Raw genomic sequence first — 25213 nt, 5'->3', positions numbered from 1 at the left:
TGACATGTTAACGTTCAATGATTACTGCTGTTATTGTTACTATTGGTTGTTTCATAGCCATTTATATCACCTCAACTACTGTCTCTATTACTGGTTGTATTTAGTTCATGTTCTTGTGTTATGTAAACTGCCCTGAGCTGTAAGAAGAGGGTGGGAAAATATAATAAATAAATTATCAAACAAACAAACAAACAGTTTAAAATCACCCTACACATTCTGTCCAATCTTGATTACCTGATCGGCTCACATGAAATATAGTCAAGGGCTTGCTATGAGAATGAAATGTCTAAGGAAAATGTGTGCAAAGATCTACATGATAACAGCAGAGGTCTGCTCCAGTCTTACAATACAGCAGAGGTTTTCAAGCTGTATTATGGGCACCACCAGCCTGACACAGGATTTCTATAACTATTAATTTGTTCATTCCCAAGGATAAATATAATAACAAACAGCCTGTAAACATATACACTTCCTTCTCAGAAAAAGTATGGTGGGACCCGGGTTCTCTGACAGAACAGTTGCTGGAATGTTAGATACAAAAGGCTGAGGACCATGTTTATAGCATCACAACAAAAATACTGTCCTATGCAGAAACAAATGTTAAAACTCATGTATAATAAAATAACTTTCCAAGATAGTGGCAGTCCTGAATACAAACCTCAGCAACGCAACGCGAGGAATTTCCCTGTAGATAATAACCCTGTTTAGTCGGTAGCTCATCTGTACTCCATGTCTGTTCTGCATAGCTGTCATGCTCCTCCATGATGCATTTAACCAACATGGTTACAGGAGGAAGGTTAAGACTGGCTGATGGAGGGATGGTAGACATATCAGTGGCAGAGACTTTAAAAGTACATCGCAGCCTGTGATTTGGCAATTCAAATGTAAACCTTTTTTGTGCACCTGCAAAACCAGGAGATATGACTAAATTTAGTATCATACATTAGCAATACAAATCACTACAGAAATATTTATTTTTATTTATTATATTTATATACCGCCCTCCCCGGGGCTCTGGGCGGTTTACATAATAACACAAGAACAATACATGGAACAGTCTTATAAAACATTTGGGTAACGGTGCAATAATAACATAATTGTAAACATATAACATTATAATTGTGTAACCAATAAACAATACAATGTTGCAATATACAAACAGGTCCAGAGTGTATAGGTGGTGTTCTGAGGGGGGCGGGAAGCAGGGGCCTTTTGGTCGCTGTTGGTTATATATATCTGGTCTCAACCAAATGCCTGGCGGAAGAGCCCCTCCTTGCAAGCCCTGCGGAACTGTTTAAGCTCCGTCAGGGCCCTGATCTTCTCCGGGAGCTCGTTCCACCAGGGGGGGGCCAGAACAGAGAATGCTCTGGCCCTGGTTGAGACCAGGGACCTTTAGTTGGTTGGTAGCAGTGGAGCGCAGGGCTCTTTTGGGGGCGTAGGCAGGGAGGCGATCCCTCAGGTACACTGGGCCCGGACCGCATATGGCCTTGAAGGTAATTACCAGAACTTTTAGTCTGATCCGGAATTCAACTGGCAACCACTGCAGTTGATGGAGAATGGGCCGGATGTGGGATCTCCACAGTGTTGCAGTGAGGATCCTGGCTGCTGCATTTTGAACCAGCTGTAGCTTCCGGGTCAAGACTAAGGGCAGGCCTGTGTAGAGCGAGTTACAAAAGTCCAGTCTAGAGGTGACCGTCGTATGGATCACTGTGGCTAGGTGTTCCGGGGCCAGGTAGGGCGCTAGTAGCTTGGCTTGGTGGAGGCGGTAGAATGCCAGCCGCCCTACTTTTGTGATCTGGGCTTCCATTGTGAGGACACTTCCAAGTGTCCAGAATCACGCCTAGGTTCCTGGTACAGTGAGCCATAGAGGATCCAGGATAGGCAGGCGCGCTTCCTCACAAGGGCCCACAGACCACAGTGAACACGTTGGAAATTCTGAGAACTATTCATATGCCTTCATGGCTGCTGACATGTATGGCAAAGGGATTTTTAATATTATAATATACACATAGTAAAAGGTTTTCAAAATTACAAAGAATGGGAGTCCTGCCCTCCTACATTCTCCAAAGAAAGCCACTAGTATTAGTTCTTGCATTGAACAAGATGTCTAATATGATGTTCCTCAGAGATGGAACCATAATCATGAGGAATCCATATTTCTTTACTCATAAGCAAAAACATAAAAAGCACCCAACCGGATTTAGGAAGGTTTCCCATCAAACTGGCCCATTCCCCGAGACCTGGCACATTATGAATTGTTTTTGCTGTCCTCTCAAGTTTCTAAAGAAATTCCCCAGCAATATTGGAGTCCTGTTGTTAGGAAATGACAACAGCCAAAATGCTGTACGTGAAAATTTTGTCATGAGTTGCTCTGGACTGTAACCATAAGCCGCATTTCAAACTGCAATAATTATTGAGTGATAGATACATTATAAATATTTGAGAATAAATTTACATTTTGCACTTTATTCTCATTTTATTTTTAAGGAACTAGTATGTCATGTTTTACAAATTCAGCACACAATAATACAGCAATTTTACAATTTCAGTTCCTTAAAAGCATCTATGCTTTTGAATGTACCCATTACAAGTAGAATTATTATGTGGTATATTACAAGTGGAATCTTTTAATGATGCCATGATATTTGTGATATTCCCTAAATGGAGATCCATGAAGCTCATTGGAACAGTTACCTGTCCTTCCATGGCTTCTCATTCTTCCCATCTTGTACTCTGCTTTTAAGGATGGCAAGAGGGCTGCTCCAATAGCAATTCCATCAGTCATGGCACTGAATTTAAGAACAGTGGGCTTCTTCTCCAAGCCCTCAGGCAACTGCGGAAATTCACTGGTCTCAATAGGCGTCTGATTTACGCTTGTGGGAGCCTTTTCTCCAGGTAATGGCATTGCTGTGTCTTCTTTTGTAGGCTGCGGTCTGTTTATATTACAAAGAAACACAAATTATTAGACACACAATAGACATTGGGTCCCAGCTGCCTGATTATAATCCATAATATAGGCATGACCCTGCAAATTTACAGGAAATCTCCAAATGGCAACCTGTCGAGTCAAATACTTACACTGTCGATGGCTGTCTGATGAGGTCAGAGATCTGTTTTGAAAGCTGATGAGAACTCTGCACCGTCATGCTGTGAAGGGTAGCTGGATGTCGAGGAATGTTGATATTGAGAGCACCAACTTTGAATACTGCAGCATTATTTGTTTTTAGCCCTCTTTGGGCCCTGGAAAAAGCCTGTGATTTCAGCCCTCTTTGGGCACTGTGAAGAGCCTGTGATTTGGCAATGCTGCATTTCACCACCGTTCTAAGAAGTTTTTAAAAATAGTTTCAAAATGCAGAAACGTATTTAGCATCAATAATTAATTACATTAAACTAAGTTAAAGAATTAGCAGTATCAGGAACATTAAAAACCGTGCTGAATTTGTAAAACATGACATACTAGTTCCTTAAAAGCACATCCATGAAATCCAGAAGACTGGACTATGTGGAGTTACTCACTGGCAACTTAATAGTTCAAAAAGTTTACAAATTTGGCAAACTGACAGGTGCAAATATTCAGATTTCTGAAAACATGTGTGAGATTCCAAATCCACAACTTTAACTTTTGAAATAGGTGCTGGGAGCAAACATCAGCCAAAGATTGATCTCAAATTAAGCATGGGTAAATGGATGTGTATTGTCAGTTTATGCAGTCATTGCTTTTAACAAGGTCGTGCACAGCAAAATAATATGGTTGTGCACAGCAAAATAATTTTAATCACCACAAAAAAAACAGTACATGTATGAATAGGAAAGATACATACACACAAACACCATGCATGTCTCTGCATATAATTTTATTCTATTTCATTTATGAACAGTTTTTGCTGCTGCTTTACTACACGAGAAATTTGCCGCATCTAGCTTGATCAAATAATTCTGTTATCTAACACTTATTTCACAACACGCAAGCTTTTAATGACCATCTACCGTATTTGCCGACGTATAAGACGACTGGGCGTATAAGACAACCCCCCAACATTTCCACTCAAAATATAGAGTTTGTTACATTACATTACCTGTCATTGTCACCATTGTAAGGCCGCAGCACGACCGCAGTGCCTGGGAATTGTAGTCCATGGACATCTGGAGGGCCGCAGTTTGACTACCCCTGCTCTAAGCCCTTGGCTACCTCTCTAGTTTTTGAATTTATGCTCAGCTCCCTCAATGACTTGGTCTAAAGTGGTCAGCCCTTAACCTGGGGACTCTGACAATTGAGCAAAAGTGCTAGCTAAGTGGTAAATAGCATAGGGACATCATTCTTCACCTTTTAGGTTTTAGATTTAAGGTGGTTCCAATTATTGTTCTAAAAATTATGTGAATAGATAGCCTCTGAGATTCCAGCCACTTCACACTATGAAGTAGCTGCTCTTTAATACTATACAATTTTAGTAACATTTAATGTTATTTTCCCTGAATATCATCTGTACCTAACATGAAGTCAGAAAAACTCATTTCTTTCTTGGCCCGTTTGCTCTCTTAAGGTTTTTTTTTGCCTATAACAGATTTTTAAAATTCAGCTAAATTAAATGCCTAAGAAAATAGTGCGGCTCTTCGTGTTATATTGTTTGGGTATAACAGAGACCTTCCAACTGGCTGGAGAATATTCATTGACTTTTTTTTAACTTGCACTTACCGAATATTTGGTGTGATCCCTTCCAACAGAACAATAGTAACACCACCAATGTGAGCAGTAGCACTTGTCTCCGTCATCTTTTGATGAAGTATATCTTTAAATTAAAAAAATAGGTTAAACCTGTGTGAAATTTTATACTGTTTGCATTTGTTTTCATAATAACATAGGCAAAGTATAAAGGAATAATTATTTTTAATTGCCAAAATGCACTTACTGTAATCGTTCGAGAACAGAATAAACAACCTGGATGTCATTTTAACACTAACTTTTCGAATTATTTAAATACATCATTTGGGAGAAAATACAATATCATGCCTCTATTTATTCAGTGGTATGGTAACTATTTTCTCCATGAACGTATTTCAATAAAGAACATACAATGTCAGAAAGGAGGCTTTCCAGGTTAGGACATAATGGTATATTTATTTATACCAAAAATGTTTTACTTATGACTTAATTTTATTATCGTAGAAGATCAACAATAATGTATTTTCAGATACTCAATCTACCTTTCATTTTTTCTTTGAGTGTAAAACTCCCATGGATCCTCTGCAGCTCCGCTTCCCTTGTTAGCCCACCGATGCCTGCTTCAAGATGCATGCGATTCACCATGCCTATTCGAAATACTATCAAGGTCACATGCGGAGGTTCAGAGGTGACTAAACTGCCCTTTCTCTGTGTTCTGCTTAAGCTGTTGTTATCCTGCTCATTCTCAAATATTACCCTACAGGCAGGCTCAGTAGGACTCCGAACACCTACAGAAAACAGATAGCAGGAAAGCAGAAGTACAAGAACAGAAAGTAGAATTCATAGTTAACCTTTTTCTTATGCATTCAATGCATGTGTCATACTTTGTAGGGTAAGAAGATTCATAGAATGTTTTAACAAATAGAAGGTATAGTGGGAAGATTTGGGGCCACACCTACAAAACAATACCATGTCTGTCTTAATTCCCTTGTATCATACCTAGTTCTGAACACTGCAGACTTATTCACTTTTATATAGCTATATATATGAAGAACTGAATTGAAGTGCAAGGAGAAAGACATTTTCATAGAATCATAGAATCATAGAGTTGGAAGGGGCCATACAGGCCATCTAGTCCAACCCCCTGCTCAACGCAGGATTAGCCCTAAGCATCCTAAAGCAGGATTTTGCATCTTTCAGTGTAAGCTGACAATGCACAAATATAGAAGAAATTACTAGCGGTATGAATATTATGAACAGTAGCATTGGTAAATATCAGGTGAAATACACATCATGTGGTGTTCACTCCATCTCTCTTTCGAAGAACAGTTTCAGGCCTTTGATTGCATAGCAAAAATAAAAACCATTAGCTGTTCCCCAATTAGACCGTTTATGCACTGGAGGTTTCATGCCGGGCTGCAGGCTGGAGTTTTAGTCGTGGCAGATTGCCCCACCTCTTCCTGCACCCACATGGGGGAGCATTTGGCCCGGTGCACCTCATCTACCTCCGATTTTTGTTCTTGCACGGGTGCTTGGGCAGTGAAATTCCCAGTGCATAAACAGTCTTAGTGAAAACTAGAAATTGTCAACTCCTTTATTATTATTATTTTTTTGAGAAAGATTGCAAATTAGAACATTGCAGAGTGTTCCTCTTCTGAAAAATATCAGCTGCCTCGTGGTTTTAAATCAAGGTCTGGCACAGACATCACTTTTAGCCTACAGTTAATTGGACTGTAGGTAGCAATATAATCCAGGTACTTCAGGCTATTGGATGCAATAGCTAAAGAGCACCTGAGTGTTCAGGGGCCCTGCACTCCCAAATGCCAGGTGATGGAGAACCATTTTATGCACTCTCTGTTGGTACTGAAATTAGACACAACATGCTAGATCTTTGGTTTCATTCAGGAAGACTCTCCTTATGTTCAAAACTTAAATGATTTGAAGACACCATTCCGTGCTCGAAGTTTTTCTCATTCATATAGAAACTTCAGGAATAGTTTATTTTTTTTTACAAATGCATTATTAAAGCTTCTAGTTAATACCTGTTGGAAGACTATTGTGTCCAGATTTGGTGACAGGAGATTCTTGAACCACACTTCCTCTGTTGCGCACAGCATTTGACATCCAGTTATAAAAGCTCACTGATGATGGCTCAGTTAATAGAGGATGTTCTGACAACATGTCAGAGGGCACTGTGGTTACTAAATGGACATCAAATACAACACAGTTAATTCACTGTATGTCCCATAAAACTGGTATTCAAGTAATACAGGAGGAAAAAACTTTCTCAGTTCCTGGCCACAAGAACATATTCTAAGGAAACAGAGAGCATCAACTGTAAAGTTAGTACTAAATTAATATAACATGGATACCAAAACAGAATATTTAACAGGCCTCGCTGGGTGGCCATATGCTTAACTCAGGTTTTCTCAACCAGGGTTTCATGAAACCCTGGGGTTTCTTCTTGGCCCTGGAAGGGTTTCCCGAACGGGAGTTAACAAATCACAAATCACAAATAAATTACAAACATTTATTTGTAATATGACCATATATGGTCATGTCAACTTGCTTGCCCCTCCCAAAATGGCCAATGCTAGGTCTGGAGGAGGTGGGAAGAGGAGTGGCCAGGTGCATGCATACACAGCTATGCTTCCCAACATATTCTGCACGATCACACTACTTCTGGGATTTGTGGAAGCCAGAAGAATGCTTCATGGGTTTCTCAGTGCTAAGAAGGTTGAGAAAGGCTGCCTTAACTGAGTTAATGAACCTTCATCACTGTGTCCCTGTTCTGAAGATGCTGGTGCTCAGACCACTGCCCCCAAAGGATCACTGTTACTTGCTGCTTTGAATTAATTAAAAAGCATCCTGCTGGAAAATACCATGCATAAACCATCTGCATGACTTCATTCAGAAATAATGCTGGCATTCAATATTTCCACTACTGAACATAAGGAGGTGTCAACTAAACAATAGCTTCATTTCAATGACAATAATTTCACCAATTCTATACTACAAAAAAGACATTATTGTAGTCTGTGGACTGCTGACTCCTTGATTCTTAACCTAAATAATTTTGTATAGCAATACTGAAGTTGGGTATGACAATGAATTTTTAAAGTTTTACGTTGGCTAAGCTGCCTATTTTTGAGTTTTCACAACATGTTTACTGCTTTACTACATCATGCCTTCAAAATCTGGAATTAATGTTGCAAATTTAGCACTAAAGACTGCCTATTAAGAACTAATAGTTTTGAATGAGTATATATTAGCTGCCAAAGGACATTATCTGCAGTTGATTGCATGTTCAAGAACAGCCGAAAATGCTTTAAGATTCTATTGTTTTTTCAGTTGACACTAACCTTAATAAATAAGGTTAGCCAGAGTAGCAAATTGTCAGATATCACTACTGTCGACTCCAGAACATGGCAAAAAATCCACTTTGTGGATACACAGGAAACATGTTTTTAAAGGGATCACATAAGGGGTAATGCAGAAGAAAAGCACTTGTTTTTACAGACCAATCCTGCCAATTCTAATCATGTTTAAGACACTTAATTCCCAGACAGCCCTCGCTGTCTGATTGGTTGCTGATTTAAATGAACTTTTCTCCCAAGTAAGTGAGCTCAGAACTGCAAGTTCAAGATGTTCAGCTAAGTACATTTCTCTAAAGAAGTCCATCTCAGTCGTAATATTCCAACTCAAGGCCAGAGGGTAGACTTCACCTTCAGGAACTGGATTACCTCCGGATTGAAGACAGTCTCTCACATAGGTGGAACTATAGGTTTCCCAAGCTGATAGGGGTGGCCCACCCACTACACTTACTCTGGCTATGGACCCATTTGATGTACTGGTTAAGAGTGGCAGCCTCTAATCTGGAAAATCGAGTTTGATTCCCACTCCTTCCACATGCGGCCAGCTGGGTGACCTTGGGCCAGTCTAGTTCTCTCAGAGCTCTCTCCGCCTCACCTACCTCACAGGGGAGGAAGAATTGGCGATTGTAAGCCACTTTGACTTTCGGGTAGTAAAAAGTGGGTTACAAAAAAAACAGCTCTTCTTCTTTTTCTCTTTCCATAACAATGAAACTGTCTTTAAACAACTGCCTTCTGCAGAGATTAAAGGGTTTCTCTGGAGGTACTTTGAGTGCCAGTTTATGGCTTCTTACAATTTAGAGGTAGCAACTAGAAGCAGGAGACTTCAAAAATTATTCTGTGGCTATTGTGTATAAGCTACACCTAAGCTTTTAGAGGTGTCAATTACACTCTCATACCAGAGATGTAAGTCATGTTACCATATGCAACTCTCAAAAAAGATCAGAATACAGTTTACTGCCTGACATTGAATATTTTGAATATTTTGACCTTAGCTAAACACCTGAGCACATGTGGGGAAGATGGCAATAGCTCGCTACTTCTTAAAGTTCTCTTCTACTTGAACAACTGATGTTCTTGTTTCAAGGGTTTACTGCCTATCACTAATCGGTGGGGCATGATGGGTGTTTGCTGTACAAGAATCCTTGTACAGGGAGGTTCCTCAGCCTTGTGAAGTTACTGTCCTGCCTCCCACAAAAACAACACACATCCAGAAGAAAAGAAGAATCTCTACTGAGAACAAAGATTTATAATAAGTAAGATTTTGCTTCTTATTTAAGGAGTATTTTTTCAGCAAGGAAAGTAGGTTGCTCACCAGCTAACTTCTACAGATTATTTTAAAAGTCAGAAGTCCAGGAGGACATTCAGTGTGGACAAATGTCAAAAATGCTCTGAAAATACAGATAAGCTTGAATATTGTGGGAAAGCTCCATTCATGGAAGGGATTTCTGTCAGTGAGGTCAGCTTCCTCGTCTCCTCTGTAGCCCAAAGGGCACCCTGAAATGCTGATCATGGGAAGCATGAAGCACCAGGAAAAGCATGAGGACAGTGTCAGAGGTCTGAAGTTTATTTTACCAGAAATGTCCCACCCCTAACTTAAAGAGAGACTTTGTAATAAATAGAATCTAAAATAGATAAATGCTATTTATGGACAGAAGAAGTTATTTTGAAAATGTATAGGTGAAATACCTGCATCAAATTCAAACTCTGCTCCATCCGCACTTGTGTCACTTTGAAGACCACCTCCATTGTCTGCACCAAAGCCATCCTCTTGGCCATGGGGGACAGATGACTGGAGTTCCATTGGCTGAGCTGGCCTGTGTAAACTCACCCCTTTGGAGGCTGGTGTCACAACAATGAACTTCATCCACTGCCCAGCTAAGGCAATGAGACCTTTCTTTGATGTTACAAGAGCAGGAAGGCCATCCCTCTGGAAGACAAGCACACGTCAAAGATAATTTTTTACTTGGAACCCAATTGTGTTATAATCCCACCCACCCCCAAAAAAACTTTGACAAAATACGTAGAAAAAGAGGAGACAGCAGGTCTCAGTCATGCAATTTTCTGACCTGCCTGGCTGACAATTTCATTTATCAAATGGTAGATGAACCCACAAGAGGTTCAGCCATACTGGACTTAATACTGACCAACAGGCAAGAGTTGGTGGATGAGGTGAAGGAGGTGGGGACCCTAGGGGGAAGTGACCATGTCCTCATAGAATTCCTTTTGAGATGGGGAGGCAAGGAAGCTTGTAGCCAGATGTGGATGTTGGATTTTTGTAGGGCAAACTTTAATAAACTCAGAGAGATGATGAGTGTCATACCATGGATGAGAATGCTGGAAGGGAAGGGAGCATGTGAAGGGTGGGCGCTACTCAAACAAGAGCTATTGCATGCTCAATCAATGACTATCCCAGAAAGAAGAAATCACTGCAGGAGCTCTAAGAAGCCTATTTGGATGAACAGAGAACTTCAAGAGGAACTAAGAAAGACAAGGAAAATGTTCAGGAAATGGAGGGAAGGACAGAGCTCTAAAGAAGAGTACCTACAGGTTACTAGGCACTGTAGATCAATCATCAGAAAGGCCAAAGCTGAGAGTGAACTAAGATTGGCCAGGGAAGCCCATTGTAACAAGAAAAGATTTTTCAGTTATGTGAGGAGCAAACGTAAAGTAAAGGAGGCAATAGTCCCACTGTTGGGTGCAGATGGACAAACTCTAATGGAAGATGCAGAGAAAGCAGAAAGGCTTAGTGCCTATTTTTTCTCACAAGTCAAAGGGTTTAGGCACATCTAGAGATAGCAGTAGCCAAAGGATAGTGTCTGGGTGGCAGGTTGACATGGATAGAGAGGTTGTTGAGAGGCATTTAGCTGCACTGGATGAGTTCAAATCCCCTGGGCTGGATGAAATGCACCCGAGAGTGCTCAAAGAACTTTCCAGAGAACTTGCAGACACCCTTGTCTATCATCTTCAGGACCTCTTTAAGGACTGGACAGGTCCTGGAGGACTGGAAGAGAGGCCTCTTATTCCGATCTTCAAAAAAGGAAGGAAGGATGACCCGGGAAACTACAGACCAGTGAGTCTGACTTCTGTTGTGGGGAAGATAATGGAGCAGATATTAAAGGGAGCGATCTGCAAACATCTGGAGGACAATTTAGTGATCCAAGGAAGTCAGCAAGGATTTGTCTCCAACAGGTCCTATCAGACCAACCTGGTTTCCTTTTTTGATCAAGTAACAGGTTTGCTGGATAGTGGAAATTCGGTTGATGTCATTTACTTGGATTTTAGTAAAGTTTTTGATAAAGTTCCCCATGATGTTCTGATGGATAAATTGACTGCAATCTGGATTTTCAGATAGTTAGGTGGATAGGGAATTGGTTAGAGAACCACAATCAATGAGTTGTTGTCAATAGTGTTTCATCAGGCTAGAGGGAGGTGAGTAGCGGGTACCTAAGGGTTCGGTGCTCGGCCCAGTACTGTTTAACATATTTATTAATGATCTAGATGAGGGGGTGGAAGGACTACTCATCAAGTTTGCAGATGACACCAAATTGGGAGGAATGGCAAATACTCTGGAAGATAGAGACAGAGTTCAATGAGATCTGAACACAATGGAAAAATGGGCAAAAGAGAACAAGATGCAATTTAATAAAGATAAGTGTAAAGTTCTGCATCTGGGTCATAAAAATGAAAAGCATGCCTACTGGATGGGGGATACGCTTCTAGGTAGCACTGTGTGTGAACGAGACCTTGGGGTACTTGTGGATTGTAAACTAAACATGAGCAGACAGTGTGATGCTGTGGTAAAAAAGGCGAATGCCATTTTGGGCTGTATCAACAGGGGCATCACATCAAAATCACAAGATGTCATAGTCCCATTGTATACAGCACTGGTCAGACCACACCTGGAGTACTGTGTGCAGTTCTGGAGGCCTTGCTTCTCAAAGGAAAGTGCACACTATTGTTCTGAATGTGTAAAGATATTCATAGATTACAACTCACACAAATCTATCATCCAGGTTATTCACTTTTGCTCTGGCATGAATGAACGGGGGGGGGGGGGAATCCCAGAGCCAAATGGTCCTTTTTACTCTTTCCCCCACTTCCTTGGTCACAGTGAGACTGTTGTTTTCCTCACAGAGTTTTTAGAAACCATACTATGTGCATTTCTACAAACAGGCTCAGGAATTGTCATCTCAAACCATTTAGAAAACAGACTTCAATACACCATTTTATAAATTATTTGTCAATCAAATAGCTAGTTAGGTTATTAAATAGGTCAACGAGTTATAGTTGGTTTGGAGGACTAACTTTATATAATCTTAGAAATCAAATAGTAGTTAGTCTAGAGAATGTGATATAAACATCTGATTATTTGTCTATGTTTTCCCAACATTTTATGGAAAAAGGATCAAACATCATTAACTGAATAGATCTGTGGGCTCCAATCCCTATCAGTCCCACCTGGTCACTAAGTAACTAAGGAAGGTATACATAAGGACTGTCCTGCATATTCCAAGCACTAAACCAGGTGAACTATGGACTACACTGGACAGACAGTACTTCGAAATGCTAACTCAGAAAGACCTGAAATGATATTTGAAAAGTTAAGCAACTTTTAAAAGCCAAGCAAGACAAATCACTGGCCAGGTAATTTTCATCAATCCACCCACCTCTAAAGCTTCGGTCATTATGCAGTCCATGACAGCACAAACTCGTAATGTTCCTTCTGCTTCCAGTTTCTTTAAAGAGGATTTCACTTGATCAATAGGAACAAGCCAAGCGCCAACAGCAGGCGTTGCAGTGCTTAGAAAGTTCAGTTGCCTGTGGGAAAGAAAATCAGCTATGAATACAACAAATATTCCTTTTAAGACGATTTACTGATACCCAATTGTTTTCAAAGAGCCTCTTGTGGCGCAGAGTGATAAGGCAGCAGAAATGCAGTCTGAAAGCTCTGCCTATGAGGCTGGGAGTTCAATCCCAGCAGCCAGCTCAAGGTTGACTCAGCCTTCCATCCTTCCGAGGTCGGTAAAATGAGTACACCCAGCTTGCTGGGGGGTAAACGGTAATGACTGGGGAAGGCACTGGCAAACCACCCCGTATTGAGTCTGCCATGAAAACGCTGGAGGGCGTCACCCCAAGGGTCAGACATGACCCGGTGCTTGCACAGGGGATACCTTTACCTTTACGTTTAATTATTTTCACTTGACACAAACAGAATGGTTCATTTGATTAGGGTTTTTAATTTTGGGTCTGTCTGTAACCCACCTTGAGCCGGTTCCGAGAGAAAAGAAGAATTGATAAGACCTGAACACAAACTGATTTTGTGCATTTAACAAGCCATCCATCATGGAGGGGACAGGGAAGTGGACATGTTCACTGTCTCAGCCAGAGTCACCCAACAATTCTTCAATGGGTCTGAGACCATTTCCTCTATACCAGAATTGGGAGGGTAAAAGCAGAGCTGAAAGGATGGCACCTTTCTGGCAGCCCAAGTTCAAATCTGTCTGCACAGAGGAGGAAGCACCTCTGTGATCACAACAAGTGCATTTGGTGGTCACACGGGAGCGATACAAGGGGAGGGGAAGGAGCAGCCCTCTGTTACATCAGCTACGGCAGACATCTTCAAAGGCGGAGGCACCTTGAAATGATAAGTGAGTTGGAATGTCATCTATACCGCTCCTTTCCTTTCGGTTATATGACATGTGAGCTGGAACGCTCTGTTGCATTCTTTCTTTCCTTTAAGGCCTGTAAAAGCTGCTAGTCATCTTCTTTCTTTCAAAAAGCAACTGAGTTTTGACATTCACAAAGGAAGCTAACCTGTGGATTATATTACTAGTATTTACAAGCTTGAAGCTGCCTTTTCGGAAGTATCGATCTACTTTACTCTTATGATAAGGTTTTAATGTATTTTTAGATGTAAACCAGCCTGAGCTCCTGGAAAGGGCAATATATAAACAATACATTTATTTATTTGATTTATTTATTATTTGATTTATATACCGCCACTCTCTAAGAATCATGGCAGGTTAAAATGAAATGATAAAACAACAATAAAATAACAAATAAATAAAATGTTTGAATTGACAGTTAATCTTTTAAATTAATTGTCCGAGTGGATGAACATACTTTGATTGTTATATTATCTCAATTATTCTTATTTTTCTATTTAATTGATACAAATGCTTATAATTATAGGTTAGATCATGATTACTTATAAAAATACAAATACAGTGTACAGTCTATAATAATTATAGACTGAATGTGCCAGTCTATTTTTGCAAATAAGATTAATACAGGTTTAACAATTGATTTAATCAAAGGTGTCAGAATTTCTAAATTCTACTCTCCTAAATGAAAATGCAACAGATGGCCATTCCCAGCTCCTGGGCTTACCTCCTGGCTGCTCTTCCTCCTGTCAGGTGCTAGCAAATGGCAAGGAGGAGGAGCAGGGAGATGGGGAAGAGCCTCTGATTGGCCCTCTGTTGGGGACTGCTATCACGCTATTGAGGGCACGTCCCCCAATGAGGGCCAATCAGATGCTCAGCACATCGTTAGCAGGATGGTAAACTTTTTACGTGTTCTGATGGGAAGGCACTGCCTTACCTGTTCATATGAACACGTACGGCAATCCTATCAAAGCACAAAGCCACTAAGGAAACATGGATTACGCTTTTCCCTGCAGCGTTGCCTGTTGATTCTTCCACTGATGCTTGCAGCAAACACAAATTCACCTATGAAAAGGGGCCCAAAGATCAATAAACCCTATATTCATATTTTAAGAAATTACATGATAACAAACTTCCATTCCTTCACATACAAACCCACAATTTCTAAACAAGCCTATTAAATAATCCATTAAATTCATATAACCACATGCTTTTCTAAAATATATAGGTACTATAAAGCCTAGAGGCTTCTATCGTGCAAGGCTATTCACCAGACTGGTTATTACCTTAGGGAGTGTAACACTGGCCTGAAGTCCTTTAATAGTCACATGATCTTGCTTGAGAGAAAGATTTGTTTGTGTTTTTACTTGAGTAGTTCCTGTGGTCTCTGTTTTTGATCCTCTAATATCCTGCTTGGAGGATAACTTTTAAAAAGCAGGGGGAAGAATAATGCCAGTTTGTGTGCTAAAATGCTGTCTTTAATGACCATATAATTTATTCATATACATTCAATTCAATAACATAATAAATCCCTAGATCAGATGACTAGTCCATCTAGTTCAACATCCTGTCTCACACAGTGGCCAACCAGTTCCTCTGGAAGGCCCTTCACCTAATGTTACCTCCTGGCTCTGGGATTCAGAGGATTAATGTTTCTGAATGTGGATGTTTCCCCTCAATCCTATGGTTAGTAACCACTGACAGATCTCTCCTCCATGAATCTATCTAATCCCTTTTTAAAGCTGTTTATTCCCGAGGAGTGTGCAGAAGAGGATCATGGAGAGACCTTCACATTCATGCCCTGCCCCCAAGTCTCAGGGGGAAAGCCTCCCTCCTAGTCCCATCTCCTCTCAGTCCATTAATAATGCTGGAAGAGAGATGGGGAAAAGAAGGAACAGCACCTGGAATTTTGAAGGGCAGCATCAGTCTTAGCTAGGAGCTCCACTGAGCCCCTGTTGCCTAATAACCAGTTTCGGCAAGCCTAATGGTGCTGTTCTCCTAGGCATCCTGTGCAAGGCCACCCTAGCTGTGATAAAGAGAATCTGCTCCAAAGATCAAGGGTGCACGATTTTGGAATTACCCAAGAATACTCATTTCAAAGGGAAACCTGATAGCCACACAGAACCAGGATTCAGCTTTAGAAACAATCAATTCCAGGAGAACTGGTGTCAAAAATAGGGAGAACGAAAGCTGAACCTTAAAAAAACCCTATAATAACAAAACAGAAAATGAGGTACAAGGAGAAGCTGTGGGGCTACCTTCTTTGAAACACCCCTTTCTGCTTCTCTACTTTCACCCCTGTTCATAGGAAACCAATTTCCTTCCGCCAACTGCCTCCTGTTCCAGGCACACCTCACCCTGTACACTAAAGAAAAGGTGACCCAGCAAGGACACTTCAGGCACAAGAAGATCCCTGGCGATTCCACCAAGACTTAAATGAAAGGAAACGCAGAAAAAACGTCCTCTTTCCTACTTGATGCCGCTTGGCAGAGAAACTGTCTGTTCACCACAGTGCCTGCCCTTCTGCTTGGAATTCCAGTAGTGATGCATGAAGATAAAAAACCTCTCTTAATAAATTTCGCATCTCCCCTGTACCTTGATTGTGTACACTGATTTCACCCCCCTGCCTTGGGTGGTAGAAATGAAATTAACTAAATTCATTCACAGAGCTCTGGAAATTATTTACTGCAGAAACAAATAAAAAGAACAGATTTTTAAAAGACTGATGGATCCCAGGGAAGGATGATCATAGATTCACCACTTTTCTTAAAGGAATCGCACATTCACATCCTTAAAGATGTTCATCCTCACTTCCCGCTTACAAGTAGATTCTCTGGGAAATGGCTGTGTCGTGATCGTGATTCTTTGGATGCCTCACGTGAACAAAGAGTATGGTTGGGGCATCCTAAGCCAAAATGTTTGGCTATATAACACACATACCTTTTCGGAGAAAGTAGTTTTCCTGTTCTGTACAGCTTCTCTGAGGACCTCGAAATGCAGATTATCCACAATAGCTGCAGGATGGCATGTGCTAGCACAGTGAACCATTGCCTGTATATACCTGCAAGGGAAATGAGTTCAATGCAGTTTACTTATAAGACACATCCCTATACGAAACGTCAACACTGGGTAGGATTGAATTCCACAGGAAGGTGGCTTTTCCCCAAGACTCATCTCTAGCTGCAGACCTCTAAACCCCCTCTCATGTAATCTCGGGGGGGGGTCCCCTAGTCCCCAAGGAGCAGCATTTGGAGAAACAGTGGTGAGAAAAGTCCATTCCAAAGAGGAATGTCCCTTCCTTTCGTGGAAATGATCTGTAGGATTCAAACCATATTAAACATGAGGCTGCCTGTGAAGAGTCTTTGGAAACTTTAACAAATCCAGAATGCCGTGACCAAACTAACATCTGGACTCACCATACTAAGCAAATTTCACTGGTGCTCAAAAACCTTTACTTATCATCCTGCACAATTCTCCTCAGCACAATTTTTAGTGTTTGTGTTGCCTTAGGAGACAGTCTAGAGCAGGGGTAGTCAAACTGCAGCCCTCCAGATGTCCATGGACTACAATTCCCAGGAGCCCCTGCCAGCATTCGCCAGCAAATGCTGGCAAGGGCTCCTGGGAATTGTAGTCCATGGACATCTGGAGGGCCGCAGTTTGACTAACCCTGGTCTAGAGCCCCCGAAGTGCAGGTTTCTCTTGTATGAGCTTGCCTGTCAATTAAGGTCACTGTCAAAGGCCTTTTCTAGGTGTTCTCAACATAAGTTATAAGCAGCACAAAAATTATCAGAGCCTTCAACACACAAATGCACACAATGTAAGTTGCCAAGAATTTCCCAGTGAGAAAGAAAGGAGCCAACCCTTTTCTAAAAATTAAGTTTAAAAAACTTTCTAGTGCTTTGCCATAGTGATATTACTGCCGCAAAAGCAGGAGAGAAGTTTCTAATTCTACTGAAAGGGATGGGCAAAGAATGTTCACTAACATTCCTATTTCTGCCAAGACTTCTCTCAGCCCATATCTGACATATGCAAACCTCACAATGCTTAGTTGCACGTCATGTAATTGCTGAAGAACAATGCCCTTCGTATTTTGATGCATAAGCACAGTATCATGACACCCTATTGCAGCTGAGCAGAAGCTTGTACAGATGATCTTATCAGTTACATTGTAAAACAAGCATTATATTCAAAGTTGCTATGTTTTTAAAAAATTGTGAAATACCTGTCCAAAGCCTCTGCTACAAGTGGAGTGAGAACAACATCCACAGTTTTCTTTATTTCCACAATAACAGTTGTTCTGGTCTGAGAAATGGGGTGATCCAGAGTCCATTCTTCTGTTATGGTTTCATCATCCGTATTGTCAAGGATTTTCTTTTCCAAGGGGGTATAAGGTGTGCTTAATAAACAAAACAATAACAGAAACAAGTTGTTGCTTCTCAAGAGGCCATGCTACAAAATGAATTCCAAGCGCTCATAGACAGCAGTGGGATTTATGGTGTTTAGTTAGTTAGGTGGACAAACAACTTGTCAAGATGCAGCTGCTTCTTGATGCCAAGCACAGAAGGAGCAAGAGTTTAATAAGCTGCCTAATTTTAAGAGCAACAGATGTTCACACAAGGGCAATGTAATTGCAGATAACAATCACTTGGGTTGTGAGGAATGCAGCACTGGGTCATTCGCTTGCTAGGGTTGCTATGAGCCTATATTAGCCTCAAAGGAATTTTATTTCAGTAATTTTGGTTATCATTAAACAGATAAAAAGTCTCATCCTGGCAACCAAGAACATTAAACACACAACTATTGTAGTTGGTTAGTAAACACGACACACAATTTATCTCAGAAAAGTTTGTGCCCCGCAGCACCTTTCAGATCCACAAAGTTTTCGTTTGTATGCACACCTCATCAGATACATGTACATGAAAGCTTAAACCCAGAATTCAACTTTTCTAGTCCTAGAGGTGTCATTGAACTCAAATGTTGTTCTACTACTTTGGACCGACACGGCTAAACATCGGAACCTATTCTCAGAACACTAGAACAGTCTAGTTAAGACAGATGTGCTTGTGTCCCCTTCTGTATTTTCCAGGTGCCTCATCCCATTGTGATAAGAGCAGTGCATTATGAAAGGAGAATACAACTACAGTAATATATTGCTATATATTCCTAGGAGAAAACTGTGACAGGCCATTTCTATCAACTAAGGGACTCACACAGCCTTGAGGGAACCAGGTTTATTTTAAGTTACAAACTTTCCTCTCAGTTGCAAAGTATTCTAAAGATAATGGGTGTCTAGGCTTTGGATTTGCTGCTGTGAGCTAAGCTTTGAGGTGCACAAGAGTCAGACTAAATGGCAGAATGTCTACTCATTGCTAGAGACAACCCTAACAACTGGGTCCTCTTGTCAGAAGTAGAGACAAAACACTCTGCCACACCGCCAAGCAGAGCTACCCTTCACTCCACACCTGCTCTTTTCCTCAACCAGACTTGAGCTCTCATGGCTCTCTCCCCGACGCAGAACCAAACCCCCAATGTGTTTCCGTCCAATATCCTCAAAGAAAGAAAATGCAGACTATCAGCTTAGTTTTAGCTTCCCTTCACACACGCTCCATGCTTTCCGTTGGTATGATTTCATTCTGAAAATCAACATATATGAACTTGATTCAATCAGAGGAAGAGTACTGATCAGGGAAAAGAAATACGACTATGTACCAACCAAAAAGCAACACTATGTACATGTTCCTCTTTGCAGAGTATTATTTATTTATTTATTTATTTGGCTCCTGACAAGCCAGCTCATGGCGGGTTACACAATAAAACGCCACATACAATAAAACACTATTAAAATTAACATTCACACAACATAATACAGTATGGCACTAAAACCCCCTCCCACGACTGCCAGAACCCCCTCCCATGACTGCCAAAGGGATTACATCAGCTGACAACACCAATGATGTTCCAAAGTTCGGTGGCGTATCTTCCTTGCTCATCTGATCTTCTTCCTGCACTGGTCTCGCCAATAGATCTGGAGGAAGAGCTCCGTTTAACAGGCCCTACAAAATGTCAAAAGCTCCTGCAGGGCCTGCAGCTCTTCCTGGAGCTCATTCCGCCAGGTATGGGCCAGGACCAAAAAGGTCCTGGCCCTGGCCAAGACCAGGCAAGATTCACTGGGGCCAGGAATGACCAGTAAGTTGGTACCCAGAGAGCGCAAAGCCCTGCAGGAGGCATAAGGAAACAGGCGGTCCCGCAGATATGTGTATCCCAGACCACCAAGGGCCTTAAAGATCAAAACCAGAACCTTGAACCTGATCCAGGCCACAACTGGCAACCTTAGAATACTGCAAACGTATTGCAACTTGTTACTCACTTTGATGTTGATCCCGTAAACTGTATTCCTCGATCCAGTAAAGCATTAGCTGTGAGGCCCTGTTTAACAGTCTAGAACACACACAAAACCTTGTCACTATTCTAGAACTTTTATACAGCACATTTGTCTTTAAAGGAAGACTATTTATATTTTGTCCTGCTCAATAAACATGCCCATATCTGCACATCTGACTTTACATATAAAAGATATTTATTTTACATTGTTGAAGAAACATGGCTCCTAAATGCCCTTCATACTTAAATATAGATTTAGATATTGATATGTAAAGCATAAAAGCTATGGAGCATATTATATATATATATATATTTCAGTTTCTAAGTAACATTCTGAATCACAAGTGTTCCCTGGAATTTTTAAAAAATCGGTAATTCTCTTCACTGCATTCTGACATTCTTGGTAGAAACTCAACTCATTCATAAAAGCAGTTTACACTTTCAAAAGCACAATGAGACACAACAAACTACTTTGATGTAAGTCCACTGTATCCTGAGGGAGTGTTTCCCAATGTGTGGGTTAGGATCCACAAATGTCAGGAAGCCTCCCGAAAGAAGACCGGAGGCCAGCCTTCCCTAATGGCAGCTTCTGTCCTTTCCATCTTTCTCTGCCTTTCCTCCTCTCTAATTTCTCACATTCACCTCTCCCACTCCTTCTTTGTGACATTAACAAGGAGAAAAAAGCCATCAGACAACTAAGAACTTCACTGTAGTAGCTGAAAGGAGGGGAGACTGGGAAGTAGCAGGGAGCAGTCCAGCATACCATGGAATAAACAGAGTGTCAGGATCAGTCCCTGCTCTCTGCCATGCTTGTGATTCCAGTGAACCTGAGGGACTCCATCTTGGAGTGCTGTGCCTTTACAGAAACGTTCCCAGGTACCAGAATGCTTATGCCTGTAGTTTTCCTTTGATTCTCCCCCTCTTTGATCCTTGCGTTTTCACACCGCATAGTCTCCTTGCTGTGAAACAATGTTGCCCACTTCCTGTAAACATCTTATATGCTAGCCCGAGGTGCCAGCCTGACCAAGGCCGTGCTAACTTCAACACCTTGGCAGGAAGCCTGGGATGGCACCTGGGTGAGGGGTCCCCCCCCTCCCTTAGGAACGCTTGGGTTTTCGGCGGGAGAAATGTATGGATAACCGCTTGCTGTCCTATTATCGAACAGTCTTGACTTCGACTGTTATAGTGACTAGATCTACTTCCAATTAAAGCTTTCTTTCTATAGAAGTTTGTTTGTGAGTTTTGTCTGCGCTTGACACAGAGGAGAATAGAAACAGGTGTGTGTATGCGAATGGCCTCTGTCTTGGTGCTGCTTCTTCAGCAGCCCAAACACTTGCTCAGTCCCCTTCACTGCTTCACGGCCCTCTGTCAGCTGCAGAAGTTGCACTGCATTGAGCCTTTTGCTGCCAGACTCTTCACTGGAATCTGCCATCTTGTTGTTTCCCCTCAAAACACTGCCCCCCCAAGCATTCATCATAAACTCTAGCTCAGGCCCAGCTGGCAGAGGAGGAGGAGGCTGGGATTCATAGCAGAGGCAACTCTTTGTGTGATGTTTGCTGGTTTCTCAAAATCACCTGATTGGGCAATGTAGAAAATGGAATGCTGGAATAGAGGAATTGCCAAGGTCATCGTTTGCCTAGGGCACCGAAAAAACAAGGCAGCCCTGGATGGGTCACTATATAAAGTATGAATCACCATCTGAAAAGGTTGGTAAACACTCTCCTAGGGAAGCAGAACCTGGAACAGTCACATTTCTGACATTCTTGGACATAACACTGTTAACCTGAGAGCACTCCATTGTCCTTAGCTAGTGATGGTCAAGCCAGCAACCTGTTCCTGTATACCTGTTCCCTGAATATTTGGCTGAATTCTCCTGTTCCTGGGATATTGTTCTTGAAAGAATGTTGCCTTAACCCAACAGGCCGTTGCCTGAAACAACACATCTCAGATATATTGTTCTAAAGTCTAGAGTGCTACATAGTTTGCTCAAACAGTTTATTACTCATTATCAAGATCAAATAAAATTGGGCCATAAAACGGAGCCACTGAAAACACACCCTCCCGATACACTGATTGCTTTGCCTGATTTGTTGACTTCTTTTTACCTTAAAGGCTGGGACAGTCTCCTGGTCTAATGATTGACGTAATGAGGTCCTTTTCTTTCTTGGATGCTTTTTGGACCAGTTGACCGGCTGATATTGGGTAAGGTAGTTTTGATAACAGTTCATTACAGGCTGCTGGGAGGTGATCTGTTCATTCTCTGGAGCCTTCTCAGCTTCTATAACAAGGTCATCTTCTCCTCCCAAAGCAGAAACAAATGAAGCTAAGGAAGGATGTGTTCTCATTGATAAGCTCTTTGGATCCTGATTAGCTTCTCCATGTAATGTTGTAGTTAAGGGTCTTTCTACACTATGGTAGATAGAGCCTCTCCCATAATCGATTTGTTTGGCTTGCTTTTTTTCACCAGCAGGTCTCTCTTGGGATTTCGGTGACACCAGACTACTCCCAGGACAGTCTGCCACTGAACTAAACATTAGCAACAAAAAGAAGAGGGTGAACATTTTCTGATATGACATTTTTAGCCAGAATGCTGACCATATTCACAAGTTGCAGGAAAATTGCAAGTAATTCAGAGTTGTTTTCCACTCTCTCTGAAGGGCAATCTGCAAATGCAAGTATACCAGGCCTGCAAGCCAAAGTAAACAGGCTGGCTCCCAATAACTGCAGTAGCATTTAAATCTCAATTATGAGTATGCACATGACACACACAACAGTCTTTATTGTGCACAAGCCATAGCAACAACAAAACACTGTGCCAAGCAGTAGCACTGTGTCTTATCCATATTCCTGATATACTACCACGGAAGTTTTTATTTTCTATATATCCAAGCATCTGCATTGGGGAACAAAAAGTGTCAACAGAAGCAGTACACTTACCATCCGTGGACATCATCTCCTTTTGTACCCGCCAAGAATTCTTTTTGGCCCAAGCTGTCCTCAGCTGCAGAAGGGCTTTCCCTCTCACCTGCCAGTAAGGGAAGGGCAGCACTAGAGCTACTATTCTCCTCCGAAGAAGAGGAAGAACTGGGAGATCACAGTGGTACTTGTCAATTCAGGTGTTGTGATTTTCTTTCCAATTCTATTCCCATAGGTCGACACTCCCATTCTTTTCTTTTAACAGCATATATATATATATATATATATATATATATATATATATATATATATATATATATATATATATATATATATATATATATATATATATATATATATATATATATATATATATATATATGTATGTATGTATGTATGTATGTATATGTATGTATATGTATGTATATATATATATATATATATATATATATATATATATATATATATATATATGTATATGTATATGTATATGTATATGTATATGTATATGTATATGTATATGTATATGTATATGTATATGTATATATATATATATATATATACATACCGGAATAGCAGAGCATCTTATTTGTCTCTTGAGAAACTTATATGCAGGTCAAGAAGCAACAATGAGAACTGAACATGGAATCACTGATTGGTTCAAAATTGAGAAAGGAGTTCGGCAAGGCTGTATACTGTCGCCTTGCCTATTTAACTTGTACGCGGAGCACATCATGAGAAAGGCGGGGTTGGAGGAGTCACAAATTGGGATCGAGATTGCAGGAAGAAATATCAACAACCTCAGATATGCAGATGATACCACTCTAATGGCAGAAAGTGAAGAGGAACTAAAGAGCCTGTTGATGGGGACCGCAGATCACTGCAGATGGGGACTGCAACAAAGAAATTAAAAGATGCTTGCTCCTGGGGAGAAAAGCTATGGCAAATCTAGACAGCATACAAAAAAGCAGAGACATCACCCTGCCAACAAAAGTGCGTTTAGTCAAGGCTATGGTCTTCCCAGTTGCAATGTATGGCTGTGAAAGTTGGACCATAAGGAAGGCCAAGCATCAAAGAATTGAGGCTTTTGAACTCTGGTGCTGGAGAAGACTCTTGCGAGTCCCTTGGACTGCAAGGCGAACAAACCGGTCAGTCCTAGAGGAGATCAGCCCTGACTGCTCCTTAGAAGGCCAGATCCTGAAGATGGAACTCAAATTCTTTCGCCACCTCATGAGAAGGAAGGACTCCCTGGAGAAGAGCCTAATGCTGGGAGCGATTGAGGGCAAAAGAAGAAGGGGACGACAAAGAACGAGGTGGCTGGATGGAGTCACTGAAGCAGTCGGTGCAAACTTAAATGGACTCTGGGGAATGGTAGAAGACAGGAAGGCCTGGAGGATCATTGTCCATGGGGTCGCGATGGGTCGGACACGACTTCGCACCTAACAACAACAACAATATATACATAAATATAAGATTACCATCAATAGTTTTTGGAAGTTCTTTGGTAATAATCCATTCTCCTGGTTGCAATAAAGATTGTCCATAATACATATCAGATTCTGCATTTGTACTTGAAAAAGCAGAGCTACTTGAGGGTGTCAAATCTTCAAGTTTGAAGAAATCTAGTCCCAACACTGTGCCACCAAAAAACCTACAGCCACCAAGACAGCTGTACTTATTCTTGCTTCTTTTACTCTTTGTATTATCATCTGACCACAAAAACCATAACCTACAAAATAAAAAATGAATAGAGGCACATGATCCATATTGAAACTTAATGGGAAAATCCAATCTCAATTTGCTCTTTATATCAAAATTTACTTAAGAATACCATTTATTAAAGATTTAAAGAAACATATCAGTGTATGTTTTATTCATTCTATAGAGAAAGACCCATATTCTAATAAAAACTATCACTGGCTGTTCTAAGTTATGCCTAATTTATTTTATTTGTATCTTTTCTCCCTGATCTGGACCCACAGCAGCTTTTCACATTATCTTTAACCGCTCCTGCGGAGTGGATTAAATAAAGCCCTAAGGGCTATTGGGGAGGGGTTAGGGCGGTCTCTGCTCGTGATAAAAATCTCTTTAACGGGCGAATCAGGAGCCACGAAGCCGCGAAGCAGCTCCTGATTCGCCCCTACGAGTGCCACTCTTGCCCCCATCGGCCGCTTGGCACGGCCTCGCCCGCCAGGGAACTCCTTCCCATCACCCTCGGG

The 25213-nt window shown here is 41.2% G+C and overlaps 1 protein-coding gene across 1 annotated transcript; it reads right to left on the bottom strand.

Moving 5' to 3' along the window:
- Positions 1-607: 607 nt before the first annotated feature.
- On the bottom strand, positions 608-23210 carry LOC143841959 (bridge-like lipid transfer protein family member 1). Its single transcript, XM_077346509.1, has 14 exons — positions 23016-23210; positions 22184-22604; positions 20065-20135; positions 17920-18093; positions 16638-16758; positions 14635-14762; positions 12702-12852; positions 9721-9961; positions 6703-6861; positions 5203-5448; positions 4694-4787; positions 3079-3321; positions 2695-2933; positions 608-903 (listed from the first exon to the last, which is right to left on the bottom strand). Exons 2-14 carry the CDS (start codon positions 22421-22423, stop codon positions 608-610), a joined length of 2403 nt encoding a protein of 800 aa, XP_077202624.1. The 5' UTR covers positions 22424-22604; positions 23016-23210.
- Positions 23211-25213: the final 2003 nt, after the last annotated feature.

This window comes from Paroedura picta, chromosome 7 (genome assembly GCF_049243985.1).
Source record: "Paroedura picta isolate Pp20150507F chromosome 7, Ppicta_v3.0, whole genome shotgun sequence".
NCBI lineage: Eukaryota > Metazoa > Chordata > Lepidosauria > Squamata > Gekkonidae > Paroedura > Paroedura picta.
Note: the sequence above shows the minus strand (reverse complement) of the source record. Positions and strands in the feature narration are given on the sequence as shown.

Bases quoted from the DNA above. Each gene is read 5' to 3' on its own strand.
- LOC143841959 (XM_077346509.1), bottom strand. From the start codon at position 22,423: ATGAGAACACATCCTTCCTTAGCTTCATTTGTTTCTGCTTTGGGAGGA. The intron at 20,136-22,183 runs GTAAAAAGAAGT...TGTGTGTTCTAG, and splicing joins AGACTGTCCCAGCCTTTAAG to ACTGTTAAACAGGGCCTCAC. The intron at 4,788-5,202 runs GTAGATTGAGTA...TTTAATTTAAAG, and splicing joins ACTCAAAGAAAAAATGAAAG to ATATACTTCATCAAAAGATG.